General features: G+C 37.8%; 1 protein-coding gene across 1 annotated transcript in view; it reads left to right on the top strand.

Annotated features, from left to right (window-relative positions):
- Positions 1–24,352, top strand: part of STK39 (serine/threonine kinase 39) — a gene marked incomplete at its 3' end in the record, with an annotated part of 107,274 nt that overhangs the window by 67,390 nt on the left and 15,532 nt on the right. Inside the window, exons 14-15 of the mRNA XM_082483844.1 lie at positions 18,246–18,298; positions 20,208–20,276. Of these exons, the coding sequence (XP_082339970.1) occupies positions 18,246–18,298; positions 20,208–20,276 (122 nt within the window). The remainder of the gene's footprint in view (positions 1–18,245; positions 18,299–20,207; positions 20,277–24,352) is intronic.

Genomic DNA, 24,352 nt, shown 5'->3' with positions numbered 1-24,352 from the left:
CTCTGACAGAAATAAACCATAGCTGTATTACAAGTTGCCTACTCAAAACATTTTTCACTGGCAAGTTTGATCAGCCACTGGAGAAGTGACAGATATTTTAGAAAATGGATACAAATATGTTGTCTGACTTAAATTTCTGCATAGTTAAAATGAGTCAGATTGCCTTTAATTAAAATCAGTTTATAACTAAGACTTGAATTGTTTAATTATGTAGTCTAGTTCTTGGATAGAAGCATTTTTTCATAAGAAGCTTTGATAACTTTTTATGTATTTACAGCCATTTTCCTTAGATGGTTAATTTAGTTAAAAAACTTAGTGCCACTCACTTTGACTTGTTTACATCCAGTTTGTATTGACGTGATATCTATGAGAGGTTGTAAACTCTTAATTATTGCTATGGGGAGAAGTAAAATGTTACGGGGTTTTTATGCTAACAAAAAGATAAAAAGTCAAATAGAGAAATATTTACAAAATTACAAACACAGTGTTAGAAATAAATAGCAGATTTATGCATAACAAGTAGCTTTAAAACAGTAACATCAAAACCTGTTTGTAATCAGAAAAAAAATTTACACAGAATGAGTACCGAGTTCCAAAATCTATTATCTTCCATTTTCTTTGACTACTTTTCTAGTGACAGCTGCAAAAAATTGCGTGGCTTCCAATGGTTGTTTACTGAAGGGAGGAGTAATAAATTTTATTGTGGCAAGAGAAAAGACTGAGAGATTATTTGGAATCGGTTTAGTTGTCCAATTTACATAACTGCCCAGTTACGCTATCAATATTCTTTTTCTTCTCTCTGCTGACAGACAGGTAGATGAAACCATTTACAAAACAGACCAATTTATACTGCTATGTGGATGTACTAGCGAGGTGCTGTGGGTATTTTTAAATTACAATGAAACCTATAGAGTGATTAGCTTCTACCCAGTTACTTGCAGTGTTGGTGTATCCACAGGGCAAACATTCAGTCCTGCAAATACAGTGAAATGTCAGGGATTAGGGTTTCAGTGTTCTGCAGCTCTTAAAACAGAAGTGAAGGAAGATTTATCCGAGGAGACTTGAATTTTCAGACTCTTATTTGCATGATGAACTTTTGGTTTTGTTAAGAAACCTCTTAATTGATGGGTGAAAAAAATCCCTTCTCCTCCCCTCACTAAAAGCAGGTCTGTAGTAACTAGATTAATGTGTTACAATTATGAAGGTTTAGATGTTTATTGGTAGAGAGGGAAGAAACAATGATTTCAATTTTAGGAACAAGAAAATTTTCCTTTAAGCCAAACAAAATAGTCTTGAACAGCAGATAAACTGTGGGGACTGGGAACATTGTTGCCGGTGTCTTGGAAAAAACAAAAATCGATACATAGTTTTGCAGAGTGAATTTTGTTAATTTAAGCTGACCTACTTTTGAAGGAAGAATGCTCTGCAGTGCAAACTCCTGGCCCCATCTGAGCTCTGGCTGTGTCCTGCCTCAGCGATAGGAGTTAAGCAGTGGTAGGTGGGCTGAGTTATGCACCTCTGCACTGTGTGTTTGGGTTTCCTTCTGATGGAAACCTGAGCATGTGAGTAGGGTCAGAGCTAGCACATAATCAAGGTGTGTGTGGATGGTTGCAGGGGGAATATAGGAGTGCAGGGGGTATACCAGCAGTTCTCTTTTCCTTTAGTTGGGACTTTGCAAAGTGCATATCTGAGGACGAGGGCTACAAGTTCCCTATACCTGTGCCCAGTGGTGTAGATTCAGAATTAGTACTTAAGCATTTCCTTATATTTGCAACTTTAAAGGCAAGAGTTACTTGTTTGTGGCACATTCACAGAAATTAAGGGCAGCCACTGGCTGGCTGCTATATACGTTGTGTTTAGTAAGGTACCTCTGATGGCATTTGAATAGCTGTGCATTACCTCCACTGTTGATCCCAGGAGGAGAACTACTGAGGCTGCTGTGAGCATAATCATCAGCTGATGATTATTTGTTAACTTTTAACAAAATACTTAAGTTTCTTCCATTATCGGATTACCTGTGGGCAGTTATCTCAGCTCATTCACCTGTCAGTGTCAAGTATCTGTCAGTACGTTCTGTTAAAAGCTTTTCATCTTTGACCTTACTGTAGACACATTAATAGTGGCCCTGGCCTGGCAGTGAGTGGTTGTACCTGAGAGTAGAGGACTCCTGCGTTCTGCATTCTTTGGGTCTAGGTCTAGTTGCAGCGAGCAAATTCAGAAAAGCCAGCTCTGGAGAGATAGCGACTGTGGTAACAGTATAGTGCTGCTTTATGGGTATAGGATTAGGAGTCTTCCTCCGCAGCCCCTAAGAGTCTTGATGCTTGGACCTTACCACTCTGCTAAACAAAGGCCAGAGTAGGTTTGAGGCTGGCGTTCCAGTGAGGTCTTGACAGGCTCGTACCACACCAGGTAATGTAAATGACAAGTTACAGAGATGCTGTTTTGGGAAGACAGTAGCATTCAGAGTGTTAAAGTGTTAGTGCTTGAACTGTTACTTTAATCTGTTTTGCACTAATTCAACTGTTTTTTCTGTTTTGTTAGCAGAAGGGCAGTTGTATGGGGTTCCTTCATAAAAGTCTGCAATATATAAATTACATCCTGTATCATAGAATGTAAACCTGGAGGCCCTCGGTCACTCACGGTCAGTCCTGGGTTACATAGGAAGCCGCCTTCAGCGTTTCAACTGTATGCAGCTGTCCTTACACTGGGAGCATTGCAGGGTGAATGAGCTTACATTTAGGGCAGCTGTATACTGAAAATGAAAGATCCCCTAACTGTTCTCTTTTGTTGTAATTAACTTCCTGAGTAAATGTTTTTTGAGCGTCTGAAAGTAAAAATACTGCTAGTTTTGGCATTTGTAATGAATAAAAGCAGTGTAGATGACTTGCTTTGTGTCATGCGGCATTCCCTTGGGATTGTAAGGTAGTAAACAGCTAATATCCTCACAGGGGTTTCTGCATTTATCCACCTCCACTGCAGATTTTAAACTATTCCGTTGATGTCTTTGATGAATTGATCATTAAGTCATATAGTTGATGGAGACTTGAGCACATCAGAGGATTTTTATAGGATTTGTTAAAATGAACCATAAGTTGTGAACCATATTATTATGGAGCAACTTAGCTACAGTATGAGGATAGAAACAATTTCCTGTGGTGCTTCATCTACTACTATTATAAAGCTTTTAAAGTATGACTTGATATTCAGATAAACATTGTGAACATTAGATGCCAGACTTGAAGACTCAAAGCTCAGTATATCATCAAAAAAGTTGGAAGCTTTTTCTTTTAAAATAATTCACTGGAGGTAATCAAATTATATAAACTGCAATAGTTTGATGAGTTCAGAACACACTGGTTTTAGATGCTGAGCATTACTGTTTAAAAAAAAAAGTTCAGTACTGATGTGGGTAAAAATGTAAATACCGGCAAAATACAAGAGGAATGAATTGACTCATGGGGAGGATGAGAGGGGAAGAGAAGTAAATACAACAAGACAAGGCTCAGGAAGGTCTCATCTCTTCATTGCTTTCTTTTTGCTTCCCCAGAGAGGGGGCCATGGGGTAAGGAGACAGCAAAAGGCAAGCATCTCAGATGTGAATGAGCCCTGCCTGTGTGATGGAGGCTGGCTGGGCTAGAACCTGAGGGGAGAAGGCATTTCCCCAGCATCCTCAGGCAAGAAGGGATGGTGGAGAGAAAACTGATGGCACTTGCAGTACTGCTGAGTCTTTGGCTGGGGAACTGCCTTGGTGGCAGAGAGTTTGTCATGAAAGTTGAAGTTCCATCCCTCTGATCATTTTTGTGGCCCTCTGCTGGACCCACTCCAACAGGTCCATGTCTTTCCTGCTCTGTGGGCTGCGGAGCTGGACGCAGTACTCCAGGTGGGGTCTTACCAGAGTGGAGTAGAGGGGAGAAATCACCTCCTTTGACCTGCTGGCCACACTTCTTTTGATGCACCCAGGATATGGTTGGCATTTAGAGCCTGATAGGTAGAAATAACTTAATATGAGGCTTGGGAGTATGGGCCAATAGGTTTGAAGAGTAGCGCCTGGAGATTTGGGACAGGACAAAGCCTAGGGAGAGGGACAACCTTCAACAGGAGCGAGGGAAGAGAGGGAAGGGGCAGCAAGTAAGTGCTCCTCTGGCTTGGCTTTTTTCCTCTTTTATAATGAGCCTATGCTACACCAAACCCCATCAAATTTTAGATGATAGTTTGATGATTTTTTTTTTTCCCTAGTAGTATGTTCCAAAAAAGGTTCATAGTACCCATAAAAATTAAAAAATACCTTCCCAAAGAAGGAATTCTGACGGAAGAATCAATGCATTTCAGTAATTCTTTTACTGGATGGTCAGGTTCTGTTATTTTTCCCAAGCAGACCAGGTTTGGACTCATGCAGTAATTGAGTAGGGAATGCCAAATTAACACCACACTCTGTTTAGTGCAAATTCCTTGTTGTGGATGAGAAGCACAACTCTCATTCTGAAATAATCTTTAAAGAATCCCAGGGCACTCGTTATACAAGTGCTGGTATTTAACTCTGTTAGCCTGGATGGTTTCCAACTTGAGTATCTGATTTTTCTGTCCTTAACTTGTATTTAATACCTTTTTGTTTTAGTAGTTTTCTCAGTGGGACTAACTTGTAACAATATTCCCTACTGTGAGAGTTCCTTCTTCAGTTGGAGATGGCAATTTCCAATTTATTTTCTGTCTTTTCCACTGTGGTGTCTTGGAGTATGTTGCCCCAGAAGTGAAATTAGCACCAAGCAGTGTGTTTTAGGTAATTCCATGCAAAACTTTTGAAAGGCTGTAGTATTAAATACTTACTACAGACCATTAGTATTTTAAAGCTCAAGTTTAGTTAAAAAAGTGTGCTTGAATTTTGCAATGAACTCAGTTGTTGCCTGATCTATTGTCATGGTGTGTAACTATAACCCAGACTGACTGAGCAATCGTTCTGGTGAAATACTGATGCTTCTGTATCCTCAGTCTCACAGAAGAGGAATTTGAGAGTGTGGAGGAATGAAATCTGTAATCTGGATTTTCTCCAGTGAGGCTGTGCACACCGTGTGTCTTGGCAGCAGACCCTTACAGGAACTCTGCAAACAGAGGTTTAAGGCAATTGTCTGTGATTTAGTCCCCCGACAGGACTGTTCATACCACGGGGGGAAAGGAGGTGGGGAGGAATTACCACCCTTGACTGGAAATTTCCAGTCTGGGCACCAGGGTGTTACAGTTACAGATTTGGGAAGGTCACTGTTAGGGGGTTTGACTATTTAGATTAATAACAGAGACATTTTGTGTTAAATTAGGAGACTTGTTAATGGTTAATAGTTAAGAATTGCAAATTATCTGAAGCAATCTAAGATGTTTAAATTAGCTCCTATGACAGGAAGATAATTTACTGACGGTAATTTGGAATGTCCCAGGACCTAATTTAATACAGTTCCTGCATGCTAGATGAATTAAGGCTGTGGAAGAACAAAAGGGGCGAATGGAAAATTTTTACTTGATGCACTGGAAATGGGATGCTTCTGCTATATTATTGCATATCTTATTGAAAAGAGCGTGTTGAGAAAATGCTAAGGCAGAACTGTATGGAATGGCACTCCGATTGTGTTATTTACCGATAAAAGTTTGTGCATGTCTGTATTTCTTACAGAACCGTTTCTTCAGCTAATATAACTGGCGTATCGCACTTTGAAACATTGTGTTGCTTGATCCTTTCTGAGGAATCTATCTTCTGGGGAGCTGGACGGACAGATACAATTCAGAATGACAAGTCCAAGGAGTAGCTAGCAGCAGGCAGTTGCCTATGCCATACTACAGCAGGAGAGTTGTTAGGACTTAAGTGAAATGTGATTTCCTTTGTGCGCCAGAACATAGATGATGAGATACAACTCACTAGTCTGAGCTGAAGCTCAAGTGCTCATCTTCCTGCTTTCATGTAGGCTCGTTTTTTTGACCTCTTTCTTACAAAATTCATTACATGTCAAGGTACAGAAAGAGCATGCTTGGCTGGAGTTACCTAGTAGAGCTACTCTCATGTTGGTAATATTTAAGTTTGAGACTTAGATTTTTAGGAGAAACAAACCCCTGTAAACAAGGAACCCCCAAAATCTGTTCTGGCTAGAGGCAGAATGAGCTTGATAATTGGCTCACTACCATAACCCAGTATTCTCGATTCTCTCTCTTGGTTTTTGGGGTTGAGTTTTTTTAATTTCTTCTATTTTTTTTTTTTATCTTAAAAAACTTTCGTCATTCCAATCTGTTTTGCAAGAAGTGGGGCTGATGTGTATCCTTCGGCAAGGGCAGGTATTTCTCATCATTTTTGCTATTTAGAATGGCTTCTGTTCTCCAGTGTATTTAATGACAAAATCCACGAACTCCCAGCTGAGTGGTAGATTTACAACTGGAAAGTAACAGAACTTCTCTGTAAGCTGGGAATTGATCCAGTAACAAACATCATAAACAAAACCATTTGCAGAATTCTCGAAATAAATGTACCTGTGATTACAGTATTGAGCACTGCCCTATATTTTATTTTGCCATCACTTCTCAGGCTTTGCCCTGGGAATTGGGGAGGTGCGGTGACATGGTTACTGAACTGAATTTTATTTTCACAGCATGGAGACTTGATTTAAATAACCTGTTTAATCATGATTAAATCATGACTGAAATCAGTAAGGAGGAACCCTTGATTAAGCTATTGATTCTAATCCTGTTTTTCTTTTGTACGTCTATTATTTCCTTCAAAGCTTGCTCTTTAAAAATGGTAAATTATGCATTTCTTATTTACTACTTAAGGGTGTTTTTATTCCTTGCTGTATTTTTATTGAAAATAAATTGAACATTTAAAAATTTATTTTAATTATGACCTAAATAATCCTAGATGCAAATACTACACCATCACTTATTTAATACAGAACTGCTGTGTTTGTTTATCCAAACTAATTTTGTATATAAAATTGATAATTATTGAGCCAAGGAATCAATATATTGTTTCTGCTTATTAAATTTAGGTTATCAAGAAGATTCGAATGTCTAAATATTTAGACAGCAAAGAATTAGGCATTTAACCTGCATGGCTGTGGTTGTAAATTGAGCAGGCAATTGCATTTGGGCATGTTGCGGATACTGAAATTTTAAAATCCATAGAGATTTTTTTATTCTATTATGCCTTTTTATTGTATTATTTACAAAAGACAGAAAAAAAGGGGGAATGAAAAACACACTGAAACCCAAACAAAACTCCCAACCTCCTTTATGTTAAAAGAAATAATTTAAAGCTTGAATTGACGTCAGTGTTAAAAGAATTTTTATTTGTATTATTAATGGCATGTATGTTAATGGTCAACTGTAATATGGCTGACATTTTGATAATTCAAAATTTAGTTCTAATTTGATAGTTTTCTGATGGTTTTAAAGACATTGCATTTACTTTGAGAAGCCAAACTTTTTCATCCATCTGAATGTGGTGGCGTAGTACATTTGGTGGGATTGAAACTGTTTTAAATAACTTTGTCTGTTTTGGCTGCTTGTTCCCACTTAGTGTTTTGCACTGGTGGGGATGTTTTTGGGATTGTGTTGGGTCACTATAAAACAGTCAGGTGGTGGCTGGTTTGTTTGTGACTTCTAATATTTTTGAGGGGAAGGCAAAATTTTAACTGAACTCACTTAATTGATCCTGTTTTGCTCCGCAAAGCAATTGTCATTGCTGCTGGAGTGGGGCCAGTGAATGGCGGCAAGAGGTGCACTGGGACACAAGTGGGATAAGAACTAAACATATGAGCGGGCTTTGCTGGTGAAGCCTTGTCCTGGTTCCGGCAAGGATGGGGTTAATTTCCCCAAGGAGCCGGCAGGGGAGGCAGGTATTCCATACCACCTGACCCATGCCCAGCTATAAGAGGAGCTAGCCGCAGAGAGGGGCAGAGAGGGCGGCAGTCAGGGCGGCAGTCGCCACTCCGGGTGCGCGTCCGGTCGGTGTGCAGAGGTACTGTAATTGCGTCCTTATACTCCTTTATCGGTGTTATTGTTTTTCTTTCTTCTTCCCTTTGGCTGTTCTGTTAAATTTTCTAATGGTTTTAAAGACGTTGCATTTACCTGAGAAGCTAAACTGTTTCATCCATCTGAATGTGGTGGCGTAGTACATTTGGTGGGATTGAAACCGTTTTAAATAACTTTGTCTGTTATTTCAACCCACGAGTTTTGCCTTTTTCTGCCGATTTTTCCCACGGCTGTGGGAGTCGAGTGAGCGGCTGCGTGGTTCTTTGAGGCTGGCTGAGGCCAAACCACGACAAGCCTATTTATTGTAAAGCTAATTTTGAGAAACTTTGGCCCATGGCAGGAAAACTAGATGAAACCTTTGAAGATTTTAAAACAAAGCTGAGACTTTTTGCCATGCTTCCCACGCTTCTTGATAAGCTTGTTGGGATCTATAAATTTTAGATGGATGATACGCAGATTGTGATAATTTTCTGATGGCTCAGATGTTTTTCTGGTTTACCCACAAGTCTTCTTTGGTTGTGATGGTAACATACTGATAGATCATCAGGAGTGGAAAAACTCTAAGCCAATGGCATAGTAAGGATGCACACATCCAGAGGGGGTTTGATTCAGCACATTTAAAACATTTTTTGTTTTGGATAAGGTAAAAGATATCTCTGAGCCTTCTCTCCAAGCCTGTTTTGTGCACTTGGGGACTTACACGTCTCTATTAAAAAATACATCTTCCTGTAGAACTTGTTGCAAGTCTTCTGTCTCGATTTTATAAATGAAATCACTTTTCTAGAGCTCTGTTCTGGAGTACCCCTAGCCTCCTGGCAATGATCTGCCTTTCACACTTTCTGATTTAAAGAACTGAAATTTTGCTTTGAGCATTTTGGCCATTTTACAGCACTGTCCTTGGAGAACGTGTCACCGGACTAACAGGTTATAATCTCTCTTCTTGTGCACCAGGCATGCAGAAGCATACAAAGTAAGCCTTTGTGCGTTTAATCTGTTAGTTGCGCTGGTATCACTCAGTAGTCAGGCAGATGGGGCATCGCTTCAGTCATGCAGCTATTGCAGGTTTGACTTCCTTAAACTGTGCAGCGATCAATAATTTTTGGTATCAAGAAATACAGAGATCTTTCAGAGATATATTCGGAGGGGGTAAGTTAAACTACTGGCAAATCCAAGAAGGGCGACTATAACCACAGCGTGCTGTAATGTTTAACAGAGTGATCAAATTATGTGCATCTCAGTTGTCTTCTCTTTTACTGAAATGCTACCATTGAATACTTCAGTGTGATTGTTTTTTAATGTTATTAATGTCATCTGTACTTAACTCCAATTCTTTCTAGGAACAAGTCAGTTTTAGTTTGCTTCTGGTTTTGACCCAAGTATTGAGATTTTACCACATTAATAAATTCTTAGTGTAACCACGTACTGCCCTTCCTTGTATTTCAAGTACTTGTTAAAAATACTGATTTTTTTTTTTTTTTCCCACAAGTTAAATCTTTACCACTGCTTTAAAAAACTTCTGTGCTAATTCAGGAGTAATTTTAGGGAAAAACTAATGATTAATATTGTGCTCTCTGTAGCATCAAAACTGAGAGCTCTTTGTCTCAGTTGTTTCCACCTGACAATATATGAGAGCAGGTCGGAAGTGTGAGCCTCAAAAAAAGATGATGCAAGTGAATAATGCTTTTCACTGCCTATGCAGAGAAATGGGTAACTCAGAATTGAGGTAAAAAAAAAATAAAAATATTGTTAGTTCCAGAGTTTGTTGTTTGAATTAGCCTGGAATGAATATAACAAGGAAAAACATGGAAGGACTCATGACATTCTTTTGCTTTGGCTTCTAGCATCAGCAGCTGCAGAGAGAGGACCCTATTTAAAACCATATTTAGGTATAGATATATCTAAAATGTCCCTAGTTTTAACACCTTTATGTCAAGGAATGATGACTTGGGGCTGAAAACCACTGGATGGAGAGGATGAACTTAATGTTTGTAAGTCACTTCTAAAATTATAAACATGGTTCTGCAAACTTGCCTGGTGGTACTTGCGTGTATCAGCTAGTTTTCTTGTGTGTCATCTATCACACAGCTTGTGCGTTTCCTTAGATTTACTATACTATCCCATCCGTTTTTACTAGATTGAAAGCACTCTTATTTTTTTATTAAGTCTTAAACAACTTGGGACTGGTCAGCTATGGGTAGAACTGTCATAAAGTCCTTTCCTGCTGGAGGAGCTGTCAGCTACCCTTGAGCTGTGGACAGCTGATCTAATCATGACTGTAACAATTAATTTGGTGGCTGCTTTTTGTAAGGTACACTTGCCTTTTTTGTATGGTAGATGGCATACAGATAGTAGATCTTTAACAGGTAACTGCTCTCTCATTGCAACAGCTTAACAGCCAAATGACAGTGTTTCTTTGTGAGATTGGCTATTTTTCAGTCTTGAAAGCATCATTTGGCTGGGTTTTGCCTTTAGTACTGCAGTTTTACCTCTTGAAGTATAGTGATTAACAAGTGTGGTGCATCATTTCAGGGATCTGCTCTTTACCTAAAAACATGTAAAAATTAAATGGTAATGACAGTGTTTTGTATATTTAACTTTTGAGTCCTATAACTTGATCTTGAACCATCATATGCCAAACATTGCCTTCTTCCAGTAATGTATATGGAGGGGGCTAAGTTGTAAACCCACGGAGTTTTTTCAGAACCACTGAAGTAAATGCTAAAGTTTTTATGGACTTCAAAAAACTGTGTATTTCAGGACTACAGAGAGATTTTAGTCCCATTCTACTTAGTGACAATCTGGAAGCAGGGCAGACTTTAAACATCTATTTTGCTCCTACCAAAATTAACAGAAGTGCCCTTCCATTTAAACTGGAATTGACCTGAAGTCATTAAAAATAAGTTGAGAAGAACCATCTGTCTCCACAATGCTGAACAGATATGATCTGCTCTTGATAGTATGGTAATGTGTAATGGAGGAGGCTGGATATTGATTGGTAAATGACAACTGAGCATGGAAGTGTTAGAGAGAAAGGGATTTACATAAACGTGGTGAATCCTCAGGAGGCTAATGCTTCCTTACAGTAAATGCTCTCTTCTGTTGTGTTTATGTGATCCAACAGGAGCTTTAAAGTTCTGATTCACAAAACTAGTTTAATAAGCAGGCATCCTCTTATTACTGCTCTGGTTCTGTTGTATGCAAGGTACCATGACTTCAGAAGGAAAGAAGGAAAAAAAAAAAAAAGGGTGGGGGTGGGGAAGAAGTGAGCTGTGATTTTTGTAGGGGTAGGAGAGGGTTCTTGCTTTCCCTGCCCAAACTGAATAGATAAATTCCCACAGCTGAAGCACAAGAAAATTGGAAGGCAAGGAAAGTAAATGGACAGAAGATTTAGATGCCAGGCCAAACCTCGAATTTGGAAGTGAATGTATCCACTGGTCCCAAAGATTCTACTCCCGCACCCTCTTTGCCATACTGAAAGTAAAGTGCCAGTTTGCATTTCACAGTTTTGTGTATATTAACTGGGTTCTCTAAATACAGTTGAACCAAAGTTTTAATTAATCAAAACTCAGATTAGAAACAGTTACTATATATCATCAGTACAGGTTTTTAATAGACAATACTTAAAAAGGGGTTCTGCATCACTTAAGCAGGATTTTGCTTGAATAAAGTTCTATAGGTTGCTACAAACTAAATTCTGCTGGAAAAAAAAAATATCAGTAAATTGTTGCCCACTGAGAAAGTAGACTCATGGTTGATTCCATGGAGTAATGCTGTCTCTCATTGCTACTGTGACTAGTTTTCTCCATGTGTAATACAGGGCACTGACTGAAAAATATAACAATTGTGGAATAAACTAATGCTAGGTTACAAAGGGAAACATGTTTAACTTCTGCATTAAGCCTTAAGCATGTGAAAGTGAGAAATGGGTGACAAGTTATTGGGAGAAGAGAGATGACCTTTTGAATCTGAATAACATTTGGTGTGGCCAAATAACATTTGTCCCTCCAGCATTTGAATAGCAAAGAAAAAAATGTAAGCAAAATTTCTTTAAAAAAAACACCCTACAAACCCTAGTCTTCTGTGGTTTTCCCTTAATTATATTTCGTGCATTGTGCATACTAAGATCTTGCCCCAGAGATGTAGAATGAAAATTGGATGAGTACAGGTCTAGGGTGTACAACCTACCTATCACTCTGATTAGTCCACTCCATTTCGATGTGAACGTCTGCTTTCTCTGCAGTCTAAGTGAGCAAGTCATTTAAATGCTTCTGTGGTTTTAATTACACCAGCAACTGCAGTGACACAGTGCAAATACTGTACTGCTTGCCCTTGTTTCTTAAGCTATGCTGACTTGTTTTTTCCATTCTAACGTAGTTTGCTTCCCTGGTAGTTTCAATGCAGTTCAGATTTTGGAGGGGAGGAGCATCTGGGAGACCTAAATTTTGTACAGTTGTGATAAGCATGATGTTTATTTTCAGTGTGTGCTTTTTTATTAAAGCGCACTGACTTTCAGACTCAGCCAGTGTCGCTAGTCCCTGATAGTGGGGGAAATTCTGTTCAGAATAGGAATAGGGCTTGTAGGAGTCTGGGGAGAGGAGAGGCTGGTTGGTGAAGGGTGCCACGTGGCGCCATGTGTTATGGTGCCATTCATAGTGAAGTTTTAGTTGAAAACGAATTTATTTCTGGTTCCAGAGAAGAATACACATTCTTCCGTTCTCTCTTCCACTAGCCAGACTTGTTAGGGTTTGACAAAACTAGCCATTGACAAACTTCCATTTTGGGGAGTGCACACTTGATGCATGGTGTGTTTTTTTTTTTTTTTTTTTTTAACATGTAGATCAGTTCTGTTGCTGAGTTACAACTAGTCATGATCTGAAGAGTGGATGGAAAAAATAAGTACTCTTTTGTCTTCTGAGAATGCTTTCTTGCTTATGATTTGATTAGTTGGACCATGGCCCTCCTCAGTGCTGGCCAGGCCCTGAAAGTTCGGCTGTGCCATTTACCAGGTGTCCTGTTCTTTACAAATGGTGCAGGTGCTCTGGCCTTTTAACTGCCTCCTGACATGGGCAAACCAAGGACCCTTCCCTGGTCAGAGCTTGTATTTTGTTGCCCATACCATAAAGCATAGTTTTTGGTTTTTGTTGTTGTTGTTATTTTTTGACGATGAGGTTGGTTTTGTTCGTTTGCCTAACTTTTTAAAATGTTTTCATTTATAACTTGACTGGTAATGTACTCCATGTTCAACTGGAGTCAGAAAAAAAGAGCATGAAAGAAGGAAGATACATGTATAGAGATACATCTTCCTTTTTATATCTATGAAGATATATAGATCTACTATTTTCTATATATATATCTTCTTTCATTTATATATAAAATATATATTTAATTTTAGTCATGAAGAAATACAGAAAAATAAGTGAAAGAGAAGCTAGAATGTGCCCTAGGCTAGAGCTGCAGGATCTGTATGTTGGATTTTGTTAAAATAGGTTCAGTGGTGAGGAAATGGGCTAATAAGAGTGAACTCATTGCTCCAGGAGAGCTCTGTCTTTTGACTGCTTCCACTCGTCAGTCCATAGAAATAGTAGAGAATATTCCTATGAATATACAGAAGAATTACATACTAATGAAAAGAATTTTGTTATCATCCAAGATGGGTAACATTGGTGTAGAGCAACATACTTTTAGGTAGGTTTAGATCGCATATGCAAGTGGACAAGAATGGGGATGATGAGAACTAAGATTTTGGGTTGGTTTTCCATTGGAGGGATGGGAAAGGATGATTAAACAGTTGCATTAAAAAGTAACATTTGATTAAGAAAATAAAGTTTCGTGGAAGGGGATGTATTTGTGAAATGCCAGCAGAAGTGACCGTTGATTGAAAGCGTGGATGTCTACAGTGCCTGTAGTATAGTCTAGACAGTGCTCGTTGTCTACATGACATAGTGATGGGACAGGTGATGATGGGGGAGTGACTGTAATTTATGGTTTCTGACTTCATCTGAAAGAAGAGAATGAAAAAAAATCAGGGAATCTTGCTTCTGCTGTAACTAAGCAAAAGCCATAAATGATGCAGTTTCCATGCAATGTATATGTACTCTGTACTGTTTTGCAAATCAGCTTTGTCAATTACCATTCTGTTATCACCTGTGTTCTTGGACTCTCAGCTCCATGTATCAGTCTTTAAACCATGTGTGATGATGGAGTAGGTGAAGTCTGAAAATTCAGCAAGTGACGCAGAGATAAAAACCTGTGTGTTCTTACACACATACACACACCCTTCTCCTGGATTGCTTTATTTGAGATGTTTTTTTCTTATTTTGGGAAGGAAGACTATACTGTTACTTGGCTATGGCAAGATGTATCTCATCCAGGAATACAGACTCTCCCTATATGGAAGATGCTGAAGCTTATAGGAAATAGAAGCTGGTGTTTCAGATAATTCTGCATAAGAAGTGGTAGATAAATTTGTGGAAACAAGAAAAATAGTAGTACAAAAGAATGAAAATCTGCTGCTTGATATATAATCAAGCTATCCCAGTATGATTTAGACCTTAAGTTTAATTCCAAGACATCTAATTTTCTTGAATCTCACTTACATGATAGACATTCTGCATTTAAGGACAAAAGAAATAATGACATTTAATGTTTCCAATTTACAGTTGCATCATTACACAAACATGATTTCCTATTTTAATTGAACAATGTAGATCTCTTATCAAGCGTGTGGAACATAGTTAATTGACTATAGCAGGAATTACACTATCATTAGGTAATTATTTGAAAGGCTTTGTCTTTAAATGCGAATGCCTGAAATCTCTTTCATGTCTTAGGATTTTTTAAGTAGAACCATGTCAATCTGAACAGCTGCACAATTTGTTTATTCTCTAATCCTGATTTTTGTAAATACCGGCATTGTTCTGCAAATCGTTTCCTTCAAAACAGAGCATCTTTGTTTCATATCCTAATGACAGGATGGTCTAAGTTTATAGGCGGGGGCTAAGTGGTGAAGTTGGCCCGTGTGCTTCTTCTGGTTCTTTGAAGAAACATTATTCCCTAGAAAATCAGATCTAGCAATCTTAGTGTGCACATCAAGTGGTCCTGATAAAAACAAAATAATAATGATTTGCAAAATATGCTTTCATAAAGTTTCAAATGCTGAAATTACTTTGCAAGAAAGATGGCTGCCAAAATGTCTTAGCATGGCATGCTTTTGTGTCACCCTTATTCAAAGCACTTCTGTAGAATTTGTCCTGCTGGAGGTGATTGTATAATGAAAAGTAACTTGCAGGAAGTGGAAGAACTGCAGTGTGCTAAAATGCACAAAAATACTTAAAATTTACTACTTTTTAGGAGAGATGGGCTGTTTTTATCCATGATAACCAAGGTATATTAGTCTGTAATGGCACAGAGCAAGAAGCAAATAAGAGGTGTTATAAAACATGGCAAAAAGGTCTGAGTTTGCATTTTAAAATAGAAATAACTTTTTCACAAATGCATTAGAGAAACTAGGGAACATTAAGAAATGATGAAGAAGATAAAATTATTAATCACAAAGATACTAAGTGCCTTTCTTCAAATCCTATTTCTATTTAGCAGAAATAAAGTCAGTGTGCTGCTGCATGATAAGAATGTAATCGATGTAAGTAAAAAGAGAACTCCAATGGAACACATGAAATCCAGCTTGGAAGTTCTGCCTACAGATAAATCAACAAGTCCAAACAGTTGTCACCAAAGTGTATCAAGGGAACTAGCAAACTAATGTGCAGTAACAGTGACACTAAATAGAACCAGAGAAGTGTCTGACGACTGGAGAAGAGCATGAGCAGCTTTTAGAGGAGAACTCGAGTGCATCTTCTATTTGGTGGAATATATAATGGAATAAATAATTTATGGAAATCAATAAATGTCTGGAAGGTAATGGAACCGTAAGCAAAAGCACTTACAGGCTTCTAGCAAATTAATCTTGCCAGACTTCCTTTGTTTTGCTTTTCTGAATAGTAGTGTACCATTAAAAAGAAAGCAGCAGTGTCCTAAGTTCAAAATAGTTCAGTGTGTAACAATTCCAGATAGCAAAGCTGGATGTCTGAATACATATCAACCTTCCTTGAATTTTCACCTTCATTTAAATAAACAGATTTGACTCATTAGCTTTCTATTTGGGACGTTCTGCAATTTGGAGACAAAGTAAAATGCACTCCATTTGCACCCTGCCCGAGAAAAGAGTCTGTATCAGGAGCAGCTGGTGTTTCACATAGCTGTATCGGTCTGTTAGAAAGCTGGTTAATTTTCATGAGAGTTCATAATTACTTAGTGCCTGTTTATATGGTGGATGTTCTACTTATGGGAGATCTGTGGAAAGACACAATCTGAAAGCCTAATGTATTAGTTTCTAGATAGATAACTCTAAGAGTGCAAAATCTACAGAATTACTTCTCAGCTGGTTTTAGTGTTGGACTCTATGTGGAAAAACATACAGGCTGGAGCAATTCAGTATAGCTGCTAATAAGAAGCAAAACTTCCTGCTTTATCTCTGCAAAGGTGTGAGATAAAGCTTTTATTCCCTCGATTTGCTTCTTGAAAAATGTGTGCAGGAAATGAGTTTTTAAGTCTGAGTTGCATTCCACATTCAGTCAAAATGTACCTTATTTAAGAAGAACGCTAAATTTCTTTGCAACTTCCCTTTTTTGGAAATTGGCAGTTTTAACAAACTTATTACATATACTAAATTTCAGCACAGGGAAGTGGATTGTCAAAAGGGAACTCAGAGATGGGTCAAACATTGATTTGTTGTTGTTGTTGGGTTTTTTTGTTGTTTTTTTTTGTTTGTTTAACAGAAAGCCATCCAGGTTTTTCAGGGCATGGGGGAGAAAGAACTGAGATTCATACTAATTCTCTGCTGAATAAAAATAGTGCAACATTCCATATAGTGGTAGCAGGTTTCTACAACAGAAGTAAATGAGCCTCAAATCTGTACCTGGCTAGCTGCATTGTCTGCAGCTTCGTATTAGTGATCTGAAACTCCTATGGTTTTTTATTTAGAGTAGAATTTTGGGAACCTGAAACTCCTTCAGCTTTGAAGTATTCAGTGTATTCAGTAAATGAGTACTTTTCATTTTAAGCACTGCGTATGGCATACTTATTTTTCAGGGTTTGCTATCTTGCTTTTGTCTGTGTTGCCAATCATTTTGGGTTTTGTGTTCCTGCACGTTGCTGTTCTTTGACTCTGTAATATTTCTGTAAGTATTTAGCAAGTGATAATAGCTCTAAGTCACAGCTGAGTACGCCTGCCTATTGGATTTAGTTTTCCCACAGCAAGACTTCATGGCCTGGTATGCTGAAATACGAGCTTGCATACAGTTTCCTCACTGAGGAGAAGAATAATGGACTGCAAAATACATTCTGTTGCTATTAGCTTTTCAAGTGGATTGAGCTATTCGATGGAAAAAGAGTGTGCTACAGCAATTAAGTTCATCCCTGTGCTCAGTCGGCTTGCCGTTTCCGAAAATGAGATGGACATCTATTTTGCGAAGTGGCTAATGTTTTACTGATGGTAGAAATTATTAACTAAATCTGAAGCTGGAAACGTGCAAGGAATGGAGGTTTGGAGCACAGTATAAGACTGTAAAGGAGTTCTTTAATATAGGTATTAAGTCCCTTATGGCTGTGTCATACACTGGACTGGTTAGAGCACCTTGTGGCAAATGGGAAGGCAGAAAACCTTTGGCTTTCACACTCTGCTGCTTATTTTATGAGTAGATAGAGCCTCACTGTGGGGACAATGATTTATTTACAGACACTGCTTTTCAGCATTTAACGTTTGCTAGATAGTTTGTTAAACGAGCATCTCTGTATACATGTGATCTCAGTTAGGGAGCTTGAAGTCCAAGTGAATATTTTGTTACTCTTGGAGGAGAAGACCAGACTATGTTGAACTAGTAGAGTCAGTATTGCAGAGTGTCTTTGGAATGTGATAAGGGAAATATTTTATCCATCAGGTTATCCAAGGCACTTTTCAGCTTAAGCATGAATTTCCGTTAGTTTTCCCCAAAATACTGCCGTGAAAATGTGGTGGAGTCTCTCCAGTCTGGGCGCTTTTGAGAGCAGTGCTTTTCAAGTTGAGGAAATTCACACTACAAAAATGCGGCTGTCGATGCCATAGGTATCCTTTGGGTGTATGAACTGAGTAGTTGTTCTATTCTGTTCTTCATTACATTTTAATGTATATACTGAATTTTTTTCAGGAACTCCAGGAAAGAACTTAATGACATACGGTTTGAGTTTACTCCAGGTAGAGGTAAGGCTCCTTCAATTGAATTATTCCTTTATTGCTCAAAAAGGTATTTCAGAAATTGATCACTGCCTATAGTTAATACAAACTAACTCTCTGGAATGTTTCCCACTGTGTAGAGCTTTATATTGTACTTCACTTGAACAAGAATAGCAGATGTATGTAAATTCTAGTGGCAAGTTTGCACGAAGTGTACTATATATTAGAAGACTTGATCCACAGTATACTTTATCCATTTCATGTCTTGTGGAAATGATCTATGTGATATATAAGATCTTGCATAGCAATATTTATGGACTTGGAATTTCCATTTTCATATTTGCAAAACATCATAGGAAGTGGAATGTAGTAGCCATAAAGGTATATGTGGTGATGGTGGTAATATTTGAGTTTCTTTCCCCTTTGTAATAAAAGAAGGTATGTTAACAAGTATGAAGTGCACACCATTTTTCAAATGCTGTCTTCAAATGAAAGTTGAGTTGCATCTCTAGATTCAATACTATCACCAGAAAGAAATTCTGGCATTGAAACTTTAAACTCTACTGCATGCTTGTAGGACTGTATTGGCTTTCCAGTGCTACAAGTTGTAAGAACTCGTAAAATTTACTTTTGTTTTAAGAAAACCAAGTATTACTGGGTTAAAATGCACAGGAGGGTGATATATTGAGAGGGAATGTATCCTTGTTACGTAGCAACCCTTTGAACTATGAACACATTTCATATTTCCCAGAAGTCAGTATTCACTATATTTAGAATAGCCTTCAAAGAGCTTCCACCTAAAAATGAATCCAAATTGGAAGAGGTGTCTCTTTTCCTGTAAATCTTAGTATCTTTCATGTGCAGTGGTTCCCTGCATGGATATACTCTCTGTTGTCTACCTGCATTTCTCATTGATTTTGGCAATGGGTGATAGTAAAAGAGATCCCTTACTTAATTGGGCACAGAGCATCCTGGTTTAGTTGCTTGTCCAAAGAATTTAAGTACACTGTAAGCAGTTATATAAGCCATTCGAGAATTCTTACTTGGTCAAAAATAGAGGATACAACATAGTAAAGTACACCGGGACTGTTCCTAGTAGTCAGTCACGGAGGCAGCCAGAAGGCGGCTATGATTCTCATCTTCACAGGTCTCCAGAAATTGCAGCTAAGTCAGCTATATTGTTTTTCACCTGTGTGTGTTTCTTGAGGAAATGATACAACTATGTAACTGCCTCAAAGCATGTGTCCATGCAGGTATTTGGCGTTGAAGCCATATTACAGTTGAGATTTAGATGGAATTCAGGCTTGTTCCTGCTGTTTCCTCCTACTTGCCTCTAAGCCTTCTAAAGTCTTTATCCGGGAGTGAGTACTAGTCCCAGGGACTTAGGAATTAACCCACTCAGGTGCAGCAATTGATGCAAAATTGATCCAAATCTCTGAATTTGCTGGGTCACAGTACTTAAAAGCTATTTTAAGCCTAAAGCTCAAAATAATGACTGTTCATGTAATTCCTTTGCCCCACCGGTAGCAAACAAGAAGGCCTATCTGTCTCTATCTAGATATGCAGAACAATGGAGGGGATAAAGAAAACTCTGAAAAACACACCAAAACGTGGTTTATCTTCTTGGTTGTGAAGATATTGAACTTGTAAACTGTGTAGGAGAATGTAGTTAGATAATAGAGGAGAAATGCTGGTGGCCAGGAAAGGTCTGTAGGGGGTTTGTAATGAATGAAATGATTACCTCATGCGATTTGCTGTGCAGAGGCTGATAAGATAATTATCTTTTTTCCCCCTAATTAAAGATAATTTTGAATTCAAGCCTGCCTCCATGGGTGTTTTGGAACAAAAATATATTTTTGTTAATTTGCATTGGATGACTGATACTTTTTGTTGTTTTTGTGGGCTCTCATACTTATTCATTTCACCTTTTGGACAGACACAGCAGATGGCGTTTCTCAGGAGCTGTTCTCTGCAGGCCTGGTTGATGGCCATGATGTAGTTATAGGTAAATTACATTTTTGTTTGCAATTACGCTCTTGTGACAAGTTTGTGTTAAATGGATGTGAAAAATGTTTTCTCTAATGCTGGTTTTCACAAAATCCTTTTTGTCCTAATTTTGCTTTCATGTATGCATAGTTCAATCAACAAGCCAATTTTGATACCGGTCCAAGGATTGCTTTTGGAAGTCAGAACTCTTTAGTGGTTTGAGAGGATGATATAATGTAGATCTCCTGAAGGATTATTTACAATTCAATGATTGATAACTTTTGTGCTAACTTAATTTTTTTGTTTAACAATAAGATGATTTTTTTCAGTAGGATTTTGCAAAGTGTGTTTGGCAGCTCTGAACTTAGTAAATATTCTGCTTGGGTTCATGGAGGTAGAACGAAGCCAGAGTTCAGGATCTGTGGAAATTGTACCTAGAGATATTATTTCTATGGTAAAAAAAAAAAAAAGAAAAAAAAGAGATCATCAGAAATGTCTTCTGGCTGCTGATACTTCTGGCTGAAGGATACTTCTCTATTTTTCTGTTCTGTGCTTCAGTAATTTATTTTTTTTTAACTGAAATTCAGTGCCTGGGAAAGGTGATTAATTTGGAAGTGCTTATTTCCCTGCAGTTCCTTCTCTTCTTCTGGTTGCTCAACACCATATAGTTACCAAAATCAGAGTGGGGCTAGTAGATGCTAAATGTGTGAGAACTGAATTGAGGAATTACTAGCAAATCAATCTTTGTGATGCGGTCAAAGAAGTTCATATCAATTTGTTCAGATATCATTACCAAACTACTCAATAATATGGGGAGTGTTTTACAAATCTGTAAGTTCATATGACTTGCCTGGAAGATTATCTAAATGATCCTCAGTGTGTTTGTAGGGTAGCTAAAGTATTTCAGCGAGAAGCCAATACTTTTTGCTTTTGTATTTTCAGATTAAAGGTTGATAGAAGAAACAAAATCTCTACCTATGCTTTTATTTTAATTTCTAAAGAAAAAGTACTTAAGGGAGGTTCACAGATGGTACAGGCTAGCAGGCGCTCTTCTCTTAAAGTCACTTCTACTATGCTGTTACTGTAAGGATTCAGGGGAGAGGGATAGCTTGGCCTTAGGTTGTTGCCTTTTAAATAGCCAGTATGTGAAAAATGTCATTACCATACTGCTGATGATGTTTTTGTTAGAATTTTCATTGCCACAAGATACTTACTTCATTTAGAAATAATAAATAAATAATTTTTTTCTGGCTGAGAGAAGAATTGTCATCTGTTGGCTATCCCACCTGCCTGGGCAGTCAGCTGGCACTCTGTGTTGCACAGAAGTCAGTGTCATGGCTTGCGATGCTGCAGTGCAAGTCCTGCTGGGACCCAGTAAGACCCCTTTTCCCTTCTTTTGCTCTTCCTTTTTCCTTTTGCTGCAAAGTTCTCTTACAATGTAAAGTGCCAGTACTTCTATTGATATGGCACCATGAATGGGATTTGCTGTCATCTTTCAGGGGGAGTGATGGGGGAAAGGCAAATGAAGATAGATATCCCTTGTCGCTTTAGTGATGGGACTTTGGTCCTTGAAGAAGTATGAATATTTAAATAAGTAAGGTTTTCCCTAGCAGGCTTGGTCTAGTTAATAATAAAAGTTTACTTCCTTGCTTAGTTCCTGTTTTGAATTGCATCAGACTTTGATTTTTAGCACTATGATAATCGTCCTTTCTTTTTTTCCTGTTTGTCTTTTTATTGTGGTATTCTAAAAAGTAAGGAAATGAAATTTCTTGTATATAATTGAAAGCATTCAACTTAATTTCATTCATTATATTCAGTTTATATGTTCATTTTTCTGTGATGCTGTAACTTACCTCAAGTTCCACAAGCACAAATTCTTGAATGATTTTGTATTATAATTTTCACTTTTCTGTCTGCTTCACCTGTGAAGTTGTTCGAGTTTTCAAATACATTTGGACATTGGTGTCTTCCTAACAAATGACTTCAGATTTCATGTTTTACTGAAAGATAAGTTCAGCTAAATGCTATTTCACTTTTAATTAAAAATAAAATTAAAGTTGGACTTAAGTTAGAAAATGTTTGTGATTTGCTTTGGGAAAGCTGGCTAAATGTTGTATGGGCATCGAATAAAACAATTTGCATGCAAGTAGGTTATCGCCAATTTCAGAATTTCACTGGAGCAGTGCAGTCCTAATAAATATTTCAGTCCCTTAGTTTAAAGCAATAGGTCATATAAGAGAGCAGATGGTGCTGAAAATGTAAATCTGCTTACAAAACTAATTTTCTGTGTAAAATTATTTTCCCACCTTGTTCACTCGAAATTAGAAGGTTTAAAATCTTCCTATATAGGAAGAGGGGAATAGTATAGAAGAGCTTAGTTAACCTTTTCGACCAGAAGAACTGATTCCATTAGCTTCCAGATTGAAAGCAGCTGATGAATTACCTTTCACTGTTCAGCTGAAGCATGCAGAAATTCAGCCTCTATAACATGAATGAAAACGAAGTTCTGAGATAATCTCATAAAAGTTGTTCCTGCAGTTACTTTTAATGGATGTTGGAACGTGGAGAGGCTGGGAGAAAAAAGAAAGGTGAAAACACCTGCGCTTATGTTGAACTCAACAATTTGTTGGCGTAACAGTGTCTGAAAGGACGCTTGAATAGGAGTCAGCAAAAGCTGTTGTGGAAAGTACAGCCATGGCATACGTGAGCTGAAGCTGTTAGTGGGGACCAGCTGATGTGTAAGTTTTATAGAATTTGCTGCTAAGCAGCGACACGCTTCACCTTTTGAGTCTTTCTGGATTTGCTTCACTTAACACAGGCTTCCCAGGAAGATTTCCATTCTGATAACCAATAAGTTCAGCTACCTGTTCTGCAGAGAAGCAAAAATCCCATCTTGCATGTTCAGTTCTGGCTACGATTGACTGGTTTCTGTTCTTATTGACAGTAGCATTGTTTCACAGGAGGTCCCTAGATCAAGGGAATCAGTGCAGAGAATTTCGTTTAAAAGCAGACTAGAGTTTGCGTTTGCAGAAGGGAATGAGTCTTGGAGCTTATATGCAGGCATTGGTAACAAGCTAATAAGGTATTTTTATGCAGTACTGAAATAGCTATGTTAAATCATATGAAAGATCTGGAATATTTTCAAAATACATTTTGAGATTAAATAAGTCTCTGTGTATATGCAATATATATATATTTGCTAGTAAACATTCACCTAGTAATGCTTTATTATATTTTTGATACTGTAAAGGAAACCCAAATCGTATCAACAGTCAGTTCTGTTGAAAATCACATAGTTGCAATCCTACTTCACTGGTGTATACAATGGACATATAATTTCAGTGAAGCCTTAGGTTATAGTTAATCTTCTAGAGGCCTTGCTTAAATTTCAGAACCTAAAGGTGTATTTACACTCATTAAATTGCAGTATATTAAAAAACAAACAAACAAACAAACAACTACTTCCCTTCCTGAATAGTGCTTAAATAAAAGCCTTGATATCCATGCCATCAAGAAACGTGCAGTTGCCCTTTACTATATTAATGTACCTTTATTTTAGGTATTTTTCTCAAAAAGTATCCGTGAATACCTTGAGCATCATGGGAACCGTACCTTCACTTTTAAATACACCAGACATTAACTACTGGTAAATGGGTATCTGTCTTTGGTGTTGCAGCCAGACCCAAGTATCCACTCAGTAACTAGAAGAACCAGCTGAAAATCCAATAGATCATATTTTGAAATGAGATCATGTTTTGGAAGTATCAAGCTTTTTCATCAACATCTTGAATATTTTCTTAGAAGCGTGAATACAGTAGATGCCATTATAGTTTGACTAAGGGTTTTGGGATTGTGAGATTAGATTATTTTTTTTTGAGGAGGGATATAGCCTTTTTATATGTTGCAGCTACTATGGTAAGTAGACAGGACTTAAATTGGCATCTAGAATTAAAAAAAAAATAATCATGGCTGTGGATGGGTTATTTGGCCATGACTGCAGAGGACATGTACCTGACCAAATCCAGAATCATGTTGTTTCAAGGGATGTTAAACAGTAAGTAATATGTATGGTTCCAAATTAATCACAGTATTAAA

This window comes from Vanellus vanellus (genome assembly GCF_965231255.1).
Source record: "Vanellus vanellus genome assembly, chromosome: 5".
Lineage (NCBI taxonomy): Eukaryota > Metazoa > Chordata > Aves > Charadriiformes > Charadriidae > Vanellus > Vanellus vanellus.
This window is presented reverse-complemented; position numbering and strand designations above follow the sequence as displayed.